The sequence below is a fragment of the Bubalus bubalis genome, chromosome 14 (genome assembly GCF_019923935.1).
Source record: "Bubalus bubalis isolate 160015118507 breed Murrah chromosome 14, NDDB_SH_1, whole genome shotgun sequence".
NCBI lineage: Eukaryota > Metazoa > Chordata > Mammalia > Artiodactyla > Bovidae > Bubalus > Bubalus bubalis.
In genome coordinates, this window is record NC_059170.1 from 49,508,704 (window position 1) to 49,524,570 (window position 15,867).

At 39.5% G+C, this 15,867-nt stretch overlaps 1 protein-coding gene across 14 annotated transcripts in view; it reads right to left on the minus strand.

Annotated features, from left to right (window-relative positions):
• ZNF438 (zinc finger protein 438) overlaps positions 1–15,867 on the minus strand; it is a 190,704-nt gene that overhangs the window by 86,452 nt on the left and 88,385 nt on the right. For 8 of the 14 annotated variants that reach the window (XM_006067784.4, XM_025264287.3, XM_025264284.3 and 5 more), the window contains 2 exons: positions 5,068–5,145; positions 810–905 (listed from right to left, as the gene is read on the minus strand). The exons of 1 other annotated variant lie outside the window; for it this stretch is intronic. In XM_006067784.4, coding sequence (XP_006067846.2) covers positions 810–905; positions 5,068–5,069 — 98 coding nt within the window. In that variant the 5' untranslated portion in view covers positions 5,070–5,145. Of the gene's footprint in view, positions 1–809; positions 906–5,067; positions 5,146–5,735; positions 5,757–15,867 lie in introns of those variants that run through there. 5 more of the 14 variants (XM_044928060.2, XM_006067786.4, XM_044928061.2 and 2 more) reach the window with 3 other exon arrangements.

The window sequence follows — 15,867 nt, forward strand, 5'->3', positions numbered from 1 at the left end:
TAACGTTATTCATGTTGAAAACAAACACTGTACAAGCCAAATGTGGTCCACAGCGATGGACCAAATTGGGCCACAGTGTCTGCTGTGTGTGTGCACTCTTTGCTTCCTAGGTCTCCTTTCCCATTCTGGAGGCCTCCATCCACCACACCTAGGAAGCAGGTTCAGGGTTGGCCCAAGAAGTCAGTGGGAGGCAGCACCTCAGGACCAGGGACCCTTCTTGGGATGTGTGGCAGATGAGGAAGAGTCCTACACACATCTGCTCCAAGGCTGACTGAGTGCAGACTTCTGGATCCATATCTGAGCACTGTTCTAATACCATCCTTCCAATGGTCTCAGCTGGTCTTCTGAAAGCATTTATCTTTAGACTTAGGGCTTTAATGGGGTAAAAGTTTGGGGTAAGCCTAGGACATGACCTTGGTACTTCCCAGGCTCACAGACACTTCATTCATAGTCTTATCCTTATAACTTAATGAGTTCCCTACCTTTCTTATCTCTTCTCTGTATACTTGAAAGAAGTGTAACTGGATGACAACTCAGAGCTCAGAGCTGTCTTTCAGTACCCACCATCCTGTAATCTATGAAAGGTGCCCAGAAACCTGGAACCACTTTTGAACAGCAATTCTGTGAAAGCACATTTACAAAATGTGACTTTCATACTTGGGCTTACTAAAAACTTCAAAAATATAAACTGTTCTGAGAACATTAACATTACTGCTAGTCTGACACATCTATGACTATTCAACAGCCTTAGAATTTTCCAGGTCCTCACTGGCTACAAACATTTCTTCAGTATCTACTAGAGTCCAAACCTGTTTGATATGGTGCAGAAACGAATCATCTCTTCTGGTGAATGAAAGGGGATCCTTGGGATGCTGCCAGGACTCTCTCCGCTGCAACTGAGATACCTAAACCAGGGATGAGATACCTAATTCAGGGATGCAGCTTGGCACATCATGGTGGTAGGGATTATAAAACTGACAAATGTCATTTTGGAAGCATTATAGAGCAATGTTAAGATGTGAAATACCACAAAATCTGTCCAAGTCATCTCATTTAATGTTTTAAGGTTTTTATCAGTTTTTCTCTTGAATTAAAAATCTCTCTTCTTCCATTGGGTTTTATACCTATAAAATCATACTGAAATTCACTAGCTTATTATTCTCACAACAGTATCAAAGGGTCAGTAAAACGGGTTTTAGTCCCGTAGGACAGCCAAGGGAACTGAACCTGAGAGCAGCTTTGGTTGTCAGTGGGGAAGGAGAACCTTACTACATCCAAATCTGCCTCCAACCTCCAATTTCAAGTCACTGATCTTTCTCAACAAATAAAAGGCACATGGGCTTGTAGGATCAGGCTGTTCAAATACTGAGATGATCAGATTTGGGATCGAAACCCAGATCTATCACCGACTAGACCTCTGACCTCAGATTCATTTTTTAAACATTTCTCAAGCCCAATTTCCTCCATTGTAAAATGGAGTTAAGATCCTAAAAGACACATAAAGGACATGGTGCAGAGCAGTACTCAACAGATTTAATTTCTCCTCTCTCCCCTTTCTCCTACAGGCTCCTTCAAGTCTAAGCAGACCATTCATCATCTGGTTAAACATCTGGATGATTAGTGAAAAACCTAAGTTTTATATATTAAAAAAGTGGAGATATTGATAACACAACAATAAATTGTCACAGGCAAACAAGGCCACAGCAGAAAGTGCTGTCACATAAGCATTATTACAAAACAGCCAAGAGAGTGGTTCTTTTTTTTTTAATCCACGATGTTGAATCCTTTTTTAAAGGGGACAGGTCACATCAAAACATCTCATCTTGAATTTATTCTCTGCCATCTAATAAACAAGGCCCACTGTTGCCAAACATAAATTATTTAAAACACACCAAAGAGATGAGAAATGTGTTCAACTAATGCAAAATTTGAGAGTTCTGAGTGTGGATACCCTGGCAGCCTTCTCGTCCCACATCAGCCCCCAGGATTACCTGGGGTGTCAGTGTCACAGGAGAACTAAAATTCTAACTCCTTTCATCTCCTATCTGCTGGCTCCCCTGGGTGAGGATGGGGTGCGGGTGCTAATGGACCAACACCAGCAGGGGATGGGCCCAGAGAGGAGGTTGGGAGCTGCAGAAAAGGGCAGGAGACAAGCATAAATTCAGAGCAAGGATAGCTGCTCCTGTCAGGAAGCAGGCATGGGTCTGCTACCAGAAAAATGAAGCAACTATCAAATTCAATGCTAAAAATATTAAAGTGCATAGCATAATTTAGACTACTGCTTCAAATTTCAATGAGATGCTGGAGAATTATGTGCCAATAAGTATGGTATATGTGACTCTGGCTGTTGGCACAATCCCGCAGAACTGGGGTTATGTTATTGCATGTGTGGGTGGTTATTAAACGCTTTATGCTTAAGCTAAAGGTCGTATTCCTCCTGCACATAACTTCAGTTACGATTATGAGTTAGACTTGGTCCATGAGCAGACAATGGTCTCCTTCCATTAAATGCAAACTGTGGGAAATTACTGTATAAGTTGCCAGGCTGTGAGAGAAAAGAGATCACACTAATGAGGGTGAAGTGGTGTAATAGGTTCATAAAACAAATCATGCCAAGCTCAAGAAAGGTATCGTCAACTCCCAGACACCCAAATTAAAAATGACCCCCCATGTGACAAGACAACTGAAGCACTGTTTACCATCCTCATCTACTGTGGGAAGGGTCAGCAGAACAAGAGCCTCCTTGCCCTCAGTTCAGAGCTCATGAGAGTACCAGTGACCTAGAGCTAAACGTTTCTTATGCAAATATTGGAAACCCAAAAGCTCCTGTCATGAGGGTGTTTAATGGAGGGGGGGCCCTGCCAGAGCCCCTGCTCAGACTTTCTACTGCTCAGGCTGCCTAAGAAGTCCCTATTTTGCTTCCAGGACATGAGAGATATGCTTCCATATCCAGAGTCAGAGGTTCTCTACAATGGTGGTCCCTAACCTTTGCAGCATCAGGGACAGGTTTGGGGGAAGACAATTTTTTGACAGAATGGGGCAGGCGGATGGTTTTGGGGTGATTAAACACATTACATTTATTTCTATTATTATTACATTGTGATATATAATGAAATAATTATACAGCTCACCAAAATGCAGAATCAGTGGGAGCCCTGAGCTTGCCTTCCTGAGCTCAGCCAATAATGGGAGTGATGCTGCTGCTGCTGCTGCTAAGTCACTTCAGTCGTGTCCAACTCTGTGTGACCCTATAGACGGCAGCCCACCAGGCTCCCCCATCCCTGGGATTCTCCAGACAAGAACACTGGAGTGGGCTGCCGTTTCCTTCTCCAATGCATGAAAGTGAAAAGTGAAAGTGAAGCCGCTCAGTCGTGTCCGACTCTTCACGACCCCATGGACTGCAGCCTACCAGGCTCCTCCGTCCATGGGATTTTCCAGGCAAGAGTACTGGAGTGGGGTGCCATCGCCTTCTCCGATGGGAGCGATGGGAAGAAGCTATAAACACAGATGAAGCTTCACTCGCTTGCCTGTGGCTCACCTTCAGCTGTCTGGTCCAGTTTCTATCAGGCTGTGGACTGGTACCAGTGGCCCACGTGTTGGGGATCCCTGCTCTACAAACAGTGTGATATGTGGTGGCTGCACCAGTACTTATGAGTTAAACAATCTTGGGAGGGCAGACTGAGAAACTTAAAGACTATTTATAACTGTTTTTGTGGAAAAATGTTTTCTGCATTCCAAACAATGGAACTGGACATGAACTTTGGGACCACAGTTTATTTCTGAGGCTGGGAACTGACTGTGTCTTGCTAGTTACACCACGGCCAGTTTTCCCAGGGCAAGATGGCAGCATGGTGGTCTGCCAGGGGGACAGAACGAGGATGAATGGTTGCCATCAATATGGACCATGTGTGTCTGTAAGGATGTAAGATAGAGGGGAAGATGGGAGAAAAGCCCAGGCACATTCTTAATATGTTAAACAAATACTGAGCATCGTTAAAGGCTATGCTGAATGCTGTGCAAGACAAAACTACATTAGACAAAATGTTTGATTTTCTGGTCCTAATAACCTCCCTGGGAGATAAGATAGACACCAACACACACACACTGATGTGGCAAGGTAAAATATGCTGAAACAATGATAAAAACAATCCTGGGTGAAGTCAGCAGAGAGAAGGAAAGCTCATGCTTCTAGCTAGAGTGATCAGGGGAAGCTTCGTGGAGCACTCCACACCTGAGCTCAACCTTGAAGGTTTGCACAAGACTTCAACAGGCAGAGAAACCAGAAAGGGAGGAGCAGGGGACATTACAGAGAAACACTAACAAAAACAGTCCAAGTCGAGATGTAGAGGCAAGAACAACAAGGAGATTTCAGAGAACAGGAAGAAAGCTCAGCTGGCTAAAGATGGGGACATTTTAGGAGCTTGCTTGAGGGCTCTGAATGCAGGCAAAGGCATGGATTCTGTCAGCAGTGAGTGAGGAGCCACTGAAGGGTTTTTAAATTATTGGAGTGGCTCTACATGCAGATCTGTAAGGCAGCGAAAATAGGATAGACGACAGAATGAAGGCAAAGACCATGAGGAGATAATAGTTGGGATTGGTTAAGATGACACGTCAAAGCTAGGTTTTTGGATAAATAGCTATGTATTTATGGTTTCAGTGATAATTACTAAACATCTCCCTTTAATGATCAAGAACACATTCAGAAAAGCCAGACTTAGAAACTGAAAATATATTTGCTACAATGGAAAACCATTTTACAAACATTAAGTTTGGCCCATAGTTGGGAATTGATACCTAGACTTGGTACAAAATAAAGGTTGGTTGTGAGGTGCTACTCTCATTTTTAAAGTAATACCTTGAATTTAAACATTATATTTTCAACAAGCACATGAGATTTAGTGAGTAATCATCTCTCTAATATCTTCCAAGACCAGTGATTCAATATACAAGGGAACTATAAGATATTCTGAACAATTGAGCCTTGAGAAATCATCAAAGGTGGTGAACTTAATTCTTCACATTTTAAATCAGTCTTAAGCTGGTGCTGAGCTATGTGGGTGGACTCACATGAGTTGACTCGACTTAGCAAATGTCTTCTAAACTTCACGTTTTCAGTGCTGGCTGAGACTTGGCATTCATCTTTATCTGAAAACAAATGTAATGGAAGTATGAAAGAATTGATAGGTAGCTTACAGAAGCTAATTAGATGACTGCACCTAAAGATCATAAGAGTTATATTTAGTTCTAGAAAACTGATACTTAGGTATAATTTAAGAACCTAAAATAAAAATTCAAGCTATGCTCAAAGACTTCTAAAATAGGAGGTATAACACATTTTCTTCCTATGTTTTTATGTCAATCTCCTAAAAGTTCTGGAAAATAATATATTTAAGCTTGATTTACACTAGATCATTTAAAATCTAGCCACCAATCAAGCCCTACTCAGTACTATATCATGGAGAGCAGGGAGAGGTGAAGTCGAGTTAAGATATAGCTCCCGTCCTCAGGAAACCCACAAACCACCAGAGACAGACGAACACGAATAACTCCACATCAAGGCACATACGGTAAATGCTAAAAATGGTACAAAGTGCTACTGGATTTGGAGGGGGCAGGGGGTGTTACTTCAGTTCAGTTCAGTCACTCAATCGTGTCCGACTCTTTGCGACCCCATGAATCACAGCACACCAGGCCTCCCTGTCCATCACCAACTCCCGGAGTTCACTCAAACTTACATCCATCGAGTCGGTGATGCCATCCAGCCATCTCATTCTCTGTCGTCCCCTTCTCCTCCTGCCCCCAATCCCTCCCAGCGTCAGAGTCTTTTCCAATGAGTCAACTCTTCGCATGAGGTGGCCAAAGTACTGGAGTTTCAGCTTTAGCATCATTCCTTTCAAAGAAATCCCAGGGCTGATCTCCTTCAGAATGGACTGGTTGGATCTCCTTGCAGTCCATGGAACTCTCAAGAGTCTTCTCCAACACCACAGTTCAAAAGCATCAATTCTTCGGTGCTCAGCCTTCTTCACAGTCCAACTCTCACATCCATACTTACTACAGGGAAAATATGTGACGGCTTTGTATTATGGACTGAACTGTGTCTTCCAATCCCTTCCCCCCTCCAATTAATGTGTTGAAGCCCCAATCCCCTAGAACCTCAGGGTGTGATTGTATTTGGAGATAAGGCCCTTTAAAAGGTGACTAAGGTGAGGCCTTTAGGGTGGGCTCTAATCCAATGTGACTGGTGTCCTATAGAAGGAAGAAGTTAGGAAACACAGAGACACACCAGGAGAAAGACCACATTTGGACACGGCAAAATGATGGACACCTGGAAGCTAAGGAGAGGAGCCCCAGGGAAATCAAGCCTGCAGACACCGAGATCTCAGAGGCCTGGTTTCCAAGACTGAGCAGACAGATTTCTGTTGTTGAAGTCACTGGTCTATAATATTTTGTTATGTAGTCCTGGCAAAGTAACATAGTCTGTAATGCTGCTGCTAAGTCGCTTTAGTCGTGTCTGACTCTGTGTGACCCCATAGACGGCAGCCCACCAGGCTCCCCCATCCCCGGGATTCTCCAGGCAAGAACACTGGAGTGGGTTGCCATTTCCTTCTCCAATAGTCTGTAATGGTGACACTTAAATTCAGTTTTAAAAGAGATAGGACTTTTAGCAATCAGATAAAGGTAAGGTTTGGAAACAATATTCCAAGAAGAAACGAAAACTATATTTTAGGCACAGAAGCCACAATACAGTGTGTGAGCTTGGGAAAGTCAGTATGCTTCTGTAACAAGAGTGTTGTTTGGTGGCGAGGATGAGAAAAGCAGGTGGGGGAGGAAGGGGGAGGGGGAAGCAGGAGGGAGAGAGGGACAGGAGACCCACAGAGCAGCAGACAGACAAGGACTGCAATGCGGGCTCCAGGTCCTGCTGTGAAAGGGCTGAACACTACCTTCAGTATATGTGGTTTTATCTTGTACATAAAAAGAGCCATCAAGGGTTTTCAGTAGAAAACTCATTCAAATTTATATTCTAGAAAGATGGTTCTGCTTTTAGAGTTACTACAAGAAGACTGAAAAGGCAGTGAGACCTGTTTTATTACTACAACAGTCAGGATAAGAAGAAACCAGGGCAACAGCAATGGAATTAAAAAATCAAAAATACAATAAAAGTGTGCTTGAAAATGAGAACCAGAATAACCACCCCATAAGGTAGGCAGGGCTGAGAGCTGGACCAGTTACCACCATCCAGTCAGACAGTCACTAGTGCAGCATCCTCAGCCTCCACAGACTTTGCCTTTCAACCACAACCATGCGTTGTGTGCATCCCTTTAAGAAACTGACCGCTCCAAAGACTCACCTGACTTCTGGCATCTCACCCGAGAACTTGAAAGCCCAAACATAATCAATAAAAACCCTACACTCATTTCCTAAAGCAGCCCCCTACCTACCCCCATATCTGCGTGGTCACTCTTGCTACAGCAAGTCAATAGGGAAGTCTGCTTATCTCCAAAAAGGTTTATTTATTTGATAAGCAGGCTTTCCACAAAAAACTGATGTCTATCAATGAAGTCAAAGAAGAACAGCCAAAGAACGAAGCACCCTGTCTTGTGTTTTCAGAGCAGAAGGGGGACTAAGAATAACTTAACAGTCACTCATGATCTTAGAAAGAAATTTCAGGAAGGCAATAAAAAAAAAAAAAAAAAAAAGTAAGAATTAAAGGAAAAGGAGAAATGGAATTAACTACCAAACATTATCCTTTTAAGAGGCCTTGCATAGTTTGAATGTAAACCTGAATCTTCAATAAGAGTTACTATTTTCTTTTTAATGAGAGTAAAAGGAAGGAAAAGGGATTAATAATGAAGCAAAGTCAAGAGTAGGTAGAGTTAGCCATGTTAAGAAGAGAAATCTTTCTTCATGGTTAGAAATGGAAGAAAGGATGGGTGATGGATATGGATAAAAATTATTGTGTGTAAGGGTGTAAAATTGAGGGAGTTAAGGTCAATAACAAGGCCATTTACTGTGATAGAGAGAGGAAGGAAGTTACGGAGAGAAGGAGAGGTGGAGAAACAGTACATAAATGAAGACATATCTGAATTTAAGGGCTTAAAAGAAAAAAGTTAGAGAAGAGAAAGGGGCTTTCAGCATCTGAGATCTTGAAATGATTCTGACTGACAGAACTGAGCAACTTAAAGAATAATGAGTTCTGAGTATCAGAAATCCCAAAACATGAATTAGAAGAAACAGATATAATCACACAGTGTGGTGTGCAAAGGACAGTTTCAAGTGTGATGCTGACATGATTGAGGAAGTTAGAGTGATGGCCCTCTTGGAAATCAACCAATAACAAGCCTTCGAAATGGGAGATGGCAGCATAAGACTTAGTAGAAAAGGAACGGACGCACAAGGTGGCACCTCGATCCTGAATTGACAGTGGAGAGCAAAGGAACACATCACCCTCCCTTTAAAATCTATAGACTTAGAAAAATTAAAAAAAAAATTTTCTTGAGATGGTTGTGGAAAAAAACAAAACAAAACTGGCACTACCTACAAAAGCCAGGTTTAAATTCCTGGGGAGGAAAGGGAAGAAATCTGGGGGTAAGATCAAAGTTATAGGGACTTCCCTGGTGGTCCAATGGTTAAGATTCCATGCTTCCAATGCAGTGGGGTGGGTGGGGGGGGTGTTGCTGAGTTCAATCCCTGGTCAGGGAACTAAGATCCCACATGCTGTGTTTCTTTGAAAATGTTAATAAAGCTGACAAATGCTTACTAAGACAGAAAGAGAAAGCTCAAATTAACAGCATCATATTTTAAAAAAAAAGACATATTGTTTAATCTGAGCTTTCTCTAGTTTATTTGAATTTAGTTTGCACATCTTTTTGTAGCTTTTTGAGATGGAAAATTATACCTTATGTTGAAAACATATGCATTTAAAGTTATCAAATACTATCAATAACCTCAGATATGCAGATGACACCACCCTTATGGCAGAAAGTGAAGAGGAATTCAAAAGCCTCTTGATGAAAGTGAAAGTGGAGAGTGAAAAAGTTGGCTTAAAGCTCAACATTCAGAAAACGAAGATCATGGCATCCGGTCCCATCACTTCATGGGAAATAGATGGGGAAACAGTGGAAACAGTGTCAGACTTTATCTTTTTGGGCTCCAAAATCACTGCAGATGGTGACCACAGCCATGAAATTAAAAGACACTTACTCCTTGGAAGAAAAGTTATGTCCAACCTAGATAGCATATTCAAAAGCAGAGATTACTTTGCCAACAAGGGTCCGTCTAGTCAAGGCTATGGTTTTTCCCGTGGTCATGTATGGATGTGAGAGTTGGACTGTGAAGAAGGCTGAGCACCGAAGAATTGATGCTTTTGAACTGTGGTGTTGGAGAAGACTCTTGAGAGTCCCTTGGACTGCAAGGAGATCCAACCAGTCCATTCTTAAGGAGATCAGCCCTGGGTGTTCTTTGAAAGGAATGATGCTAAAGCTGAAACTCCAGTACTTTGGCCACCTCATGCGAAGAGTTGACTCATTGGCAAAGATTCTGATGATGGGAGGGATTGGGAGCAGGAGGAAAAAGGGACGGCAGAGGATGAGATGGTTGGATGGCATCACTGACTCGATGGACGTGAGTTTGAGTGAACTCCGGGAGTTGGTGATGGACAGGGAGGCCTGGTGTGCTGCGATTCATGGGGTCACAAAGAGTCGGACACGACTGAGCGACTGAACTGAACTGAATACTCCCTAGGCATTACTTTGTGTCTCACAAGTTTTGATACTGCTCAACATATTTTGACCATGGTTGTATTTCTTTGACCCTTGGATTATTTAAAAGCATACTATTTATTTTCCATGCAAATATAGGCTTTTTTATGTTTCAGTTATATATTTCTAATTTAATTCTACTGTGGAACATATACTATATGTTATCCTTTGAAATCTGTAGAGATTTGCTTTTTGGCTTAGTACATGTTCTATTTTGGTAAAAATTCCTTGCATGCTTGAAAAGAATGTGTATTCTGCAGTTGTTGGGAATAATATTCTATGAATAGCAATAGGTCAAGTTAATAACCTTGTTTAAATATTCTATCACCTTACACTTTTAACAATCATGTTAAAAATCTGCTTGTTACATACACTAGTGGTTGAAAGAAGGTTGCAAAATTCTGCAACTATGATTCGTCTGTTCTCCTTTTTGTCCTGTCAATTTTAGCTTTATGTATTTTCAAGTTATGCTGTTAGGAACATATAAATTTAGCACTGTTCTGTCTTCATACTGAATTGATCATTTATCATTATAGAGCATTCCATAATTCATTTCTTCCGTAAGGACTACTCTGTCTGATATTAACATATGAGATTTCCTTAGTCAGTATTGGTTATAGTGTACCTTTTATTTTTTCCCATATCCTTTTATGTGAAATGTCTTATGTCTTAACTATACATTGTTGTCTTTTTTTAAAAATCTAGTCCAAAAATTTCTGGTTTTAATTGGAAGAAGCAGCCAATTTATGTAATTTAATTATACTTAAAGATACTTTCATGTTATTAATTTTCTATTCATTCCTTCTGTTCTTTTTCTTTTTTTGATACCCAATTTTTAAAATTATTTTATTTTACCTTTGGTAAACTTTTTGTTTAAACATCTTTGTAATATTTCTAGCAATTATCTTAGAGATTAAAAATACTTCCTTGATTTCAGATGACTTCTACCACTTCCTGGGTGAGACAGAAAAATGTTAGTTTAACTTCATTTACACCTACTAGCCCTTTGTTTCACTGATTTTAAACATTTTATTTCTACTTATGTTTAAAGCTCCACAAAACATTAACATTGTTGCTTTCAATGGTCTGAAATCTTTTATATTTATTCATAGGCTTTCCTAGGCTCCTCACTTTTCCTGAGGTCCTATGGCTCATCTGGGATCACTTTTCTTCAGACTGAATAATCCTTTAGTATTATTGCACTATGGTTCTACTTGTGATAAAATCTCCCACCTTTTGTCTAAAAACATTTTTATTCTGCTTTCATTAAAAAAATATTTTTGCTGGGTACAGAGGTTCAGGTTGGCAGTATTTTTCCTTTCTGCATGTATTTACGGATGTCATTCCTTAATGTTCTGATTTTAATAATGTCTGTAGGACAGTCAGCCACCTTACTGCTGTCATTCCTTAATGTTCTGATTTTAATAATGTCTGTAGGACAGTCAGCCACCTTACTGCTGTTCCTTTGAAGGTAGTGGGGCTTACTTCTTTTGATTGTTTCATGATTTTTTCCTTATAGCTGGTTTTCACAAGTCTCACCAAATTGTACCTTGGTGTGATTTTCTTCAAATTAATCTTGCTTGGGGTTCACTAAGTTTCCTGTGCTCCTTGAATTTGTGGATTGCTATCTTTAATCAGTTTGGAAAACCTCTGGTCATTATTTTCTCAAATATTGCTTTTCTCATTCTCTCCTCCGGGGACTCCAACCACATGAATGTTAGATGAAGTGACTTGATCTTATGTCTCCTAAGCTGTTTTGTTCTTTCCATTCTTTTTCCTTTCTGAGATTGTACATTTTCCCACTGAACTGTCCTTTAGTTCACTAGTTCTAGTTATTTATTTTTTGTTGTGCCTACTTTGCTCTTAAACTCAAATCTTAATTTCAGATGTCATATTTTTCAGCCCTAGGATATCCATTTGATTATTTTTTTTAATATTTCCACCTTTCTATTAATATTGTTCATCTTTTCATCCATTTTTCTAACTGCTTCATTTCCTTTAGCACATTTACAACAACTATAAAATATTTGTTTGGTAACTTCTAGATCTGTATCACTGGCAGATCTGCTTCTATTTATCTTCTTTGAACATATATATTTTTTTACTTTTCACATGTCATATAACATTTTACTGTATTCTCAATATTTTGAATGTAATAGCCATAAAACTGTGGCTGACATTATTTTCTCCCAGTGAGGGTCCATCCTTCCCTCTATTAGACTGGTAGGGTAAGGAGCTGTTCACGTCAATCTAATTATTTTACTTCTGGTGTAAAACATCTCAAAGGTGAAATTAATTGTGTTTATTGCAGCTACACCCTAACCCTACCACAAAGAGACTGTCTCCTAAGCACTGCAAGACTGCAGAAGACATCACTGCATATTTCCAGCTTATCTTCCCAACCTCCCATCCTGTCTCAAGGCTCAGTAAACAACCTATGGGGAAAACCAGCTGTGTGTCTAAAGACGCCCTAGGTTCCAGTTCAATATGCCAGACTATGTGATCACCAAAACTTCCACGGTTTCTCTTTTCCTTCATAGAGTCTCACTTATACAGCAATCTTGATCCTTAGCTAGTGTTCATTTTGAGCAAACACACTCAGGAAAGAGGACTTCTAACAGTCTCATCTCATAGGTGCTCTTCCATTTTTGTTACTTCAGTTCATTCAGTATTCTTTTCATTGATAAGCTCTCCGAAAATATGACTGTGCTTGAGTGACACAAATATTTTGAAACTCCTCCCATTGAGAAGTGAGTACACATGTACTTCTCAAGCTTTGAATCTGAATGGCCTCTTTGACCAATAAAATATGGTGGCTATGACAAGACACCAATTTTTGGGTCTAGAACTTAAGAGACATGGACAATTTTAACCTCTTATATCTAGGAATATATGGAAGGCACTGAACTGCCACTAAAGAGAGCCAACAAATCTGATCGATTAAAAAACAAAAAAATAGCTTTTGTTTTCACCAATTTTTCTCCATTATTTGAATGTTTTATAATATTCTATTTTATTGATTTCTATTTCTTGTTTTCTACCTTGAACTTACTTTGGGTTCATTTTAATTTTCCAGCTTCCAAAAGTGAAAGCTTAGATAACTGGTTTTAGACCTTTCTTCTTTTTTAATATCTGTATCTTAAAGCTATACATTTTCCTCTAATCACAGCTTTTGCTGCATAAATATTGTTCCCATGTGTTTTCATTTTTCACTGAGTTAAAAATATTTTCTACTTTTTCTTGTGATTTCATGGAACCATGCTTTATTTAAAAGTGTGCTATTTAATTTCTAAACATTTGGGGAAGGAATTCTAGATATTCTATTGCTATTCATTTCTAATACAATTTAGAAACAGTGAAAGAACAGGTCCTGCATAGTTTTAATCTTTTAAAATATAATTGAGACTTGTTTTATGATCTAACATATGACCTACCTTGATGAAAATTTCATGTGTTCTTGAAAAGAATGTGTATTCTTCTATTGTTGAGTGCAAGATTCTATAAATGTCAATTAACTCCAACTGGTTAACAGTGTTGTTCCAGATTTCTTTTTTATTAATATTTTGCCTACTTATAAATCAAATGCTGAGAGAGAAGTGTTTGAGACTAACTACAACTGTAGTTTTGCCTATTTATCCTTTATGTTCAAGGGTAACAAGGCAGTGTATGTCACTGTGCTTATTTAACATATTTGCAGAGTACATCATGCAAAACACCAAGCTGGATGAAGCACAAGCTGGAATTAAGACTGCCAGGAGAAATATTAATAACCTCAGATATGCAGATGACACCATCCTTATGGCAGAAAGTGAAAAGGAATTAAAGAGACTCTTGATGAAGGTGAAAGAGGAGAGTGAAAAAAGCTGGCTAAAAACTCAACACTCAAAAAATGGCTCTGTACCAGTCTAGAGAGGTGGGATGGGGAGGGAGATAGGAGGGAGGTTCAAAAGGGAGGGGATATATGTACACCTAGGACTGATTCATGTTGAAGTTTGACAGAAAACAACAAAATTCTGTAAAGCAATTATCCTTCAACAAAAAATAAATACATTTTTAAAAATTGGAAAAAAAAAAAAAGAAAAAAACGAAGACCATGGGCATCCATCCGGTCCCATCACTTCATGGCAAACAGATGGAGAAAAATTGGCAGATTTTATTTTCTTGGGCTCCAAAATCACTTTGGATGGTGACCGCAGCCATGAAATTAAAAGATGCTTGCTTCTTGGAAGAAAAGCTATGACAAATCTAGGCAATGTATTCAAAAACAGAGACATTTCTTTGCTGACAAAGATCCGTAGAGTCAAAGCTATGGTTTTTCCCGTAGTCACATATGGATGTGAGAACTGGACCACAGAGACGGCTGAGCACTTAAAAAAAGATACCTTCGAATAGTGGTACAGCAGAAGACTTTTGAGAGTCCCTTGGAGAGCAAGGAGATCAAACCAGTCAATCCTAAAGGAAATCAACCTGAATATTCACTGGAAGGACTAATGCTGAAGCTGAAGCTCCAACACTTTGGCCACCTGATGCAAAGAGCCAACTCATCAGAAAACACCCTGATGCTGGGAAAGACTGAAGGCAGCAGGAGAAGGGGATGACAGAGGATGAGATGGTTGGATGGTATCACTAACTCAAAGGACATGAGTTTGAGCAAACTCCGGGAGATGGTGAAGGACAGGGAAGCCTGGTGTGCTGCAGTCCATGGGGTTGCAAAGAGTCAGACATGACTGAGCGACTGAACAACAACATCCTTTATGTTCTGTAAATTTTTACTTTAAGTATTTTGAAGCTGTTAATGGACTCATAGATATTTAGGATTGTTATTTTTTTTGATAAATTGATTCATCATTATGAAATATGTCTCAATATTGCTAGTAATAGTCTCTGTTCTGAAGCCTATGTTGTTGTAATTAATATAGCCAATCCAGTTTTCTTAGTGATTAGTGTTTGCATGGTATATCTTCTTCAATTCTTTTACTTATAACTTGTGTTCATATTTGAATAGGATTTCTTGTGAACAGTATGTAGTTAGTAGGTCTTGCTTTTTTATCTAGCCTGATGATCTGTCTTCAGAGCATTTAAATCATTTATACGTAATGTAACTATTTATATGGCTGAATCTGAAATAATCATCTAGCTATTTTCTAATCTATTCTTTGTTTCCTTTTCACATTTTTTCTTGCCTTATCTGTGATTGAATATTTTTTAGTATTTTACTTTATCTTCCCTGTTGGCTTATTAGATGTACCTGTTTCTTTTGCAGTTTTATTGCTCTGGTGTTTAAACTACAGAGCTTTAACTTACCACAACCTAAGTTTTAATAATATTTTGGACTTCCCTGGTGACTCAGACAATTTTATCACTTCAGAAATAAGAATTTTACAACAGAAGATACCTATTCCTTTCTTCCTGTCTTTTGTGCTACTGTTACCTTCATTTAACTATAGTAAGACTGACATCCTGGAGAAGGTAGGTGTAAGCACTCTGACTGACAGCCTCAGCCAAAATTAGCTTTTGAATGATTCTTATCAAAGTACCAGAAATGTAAATATGAAGCTGTCTTAGAGACTTGCAACCAGCTCATCCTTCAGCTGAATGCCACCAACTAACCTCAGCTGATGCTACATGGAGAAGAATAACCACCAGCTGAGCCTGCCCTTTGCATTGACTTACAGACTGTGAAGTACAACAAAATGACTGTTTTTCTAAGACTGTAAGTTTTTAGGTAATTTGTAACAGAATTAGATAACCATAACAGATTCTGGCACATGGAAGTGGGGGCTCTGTAACAAAAATCTTAAAATACTGACATTGGCTTTGGGACCAAGTGGTGAGCAGAAACAGGGAGGTCCTTAAAAACACTGTTAATGAAAGCCTGAAGGACATTAGTGAAAATGTTAACAGATGGAGAAATGACAAGCCCTTTTACACGGTGGTGGAAATTGTGCAATGCTATTCCTTGCATAAAAAAGAAAAGAGAAAACGTGCCCAATAAAGTGGTAGATTTGGCTAAGGAGATTGCCAGGCAGAAGGTCAAAGTATTAATCTCTTTTAGCCTAGTATAATACGGGATTCAAAGAGAAAGGTAAGTTAACAAAAGAACTCTTCC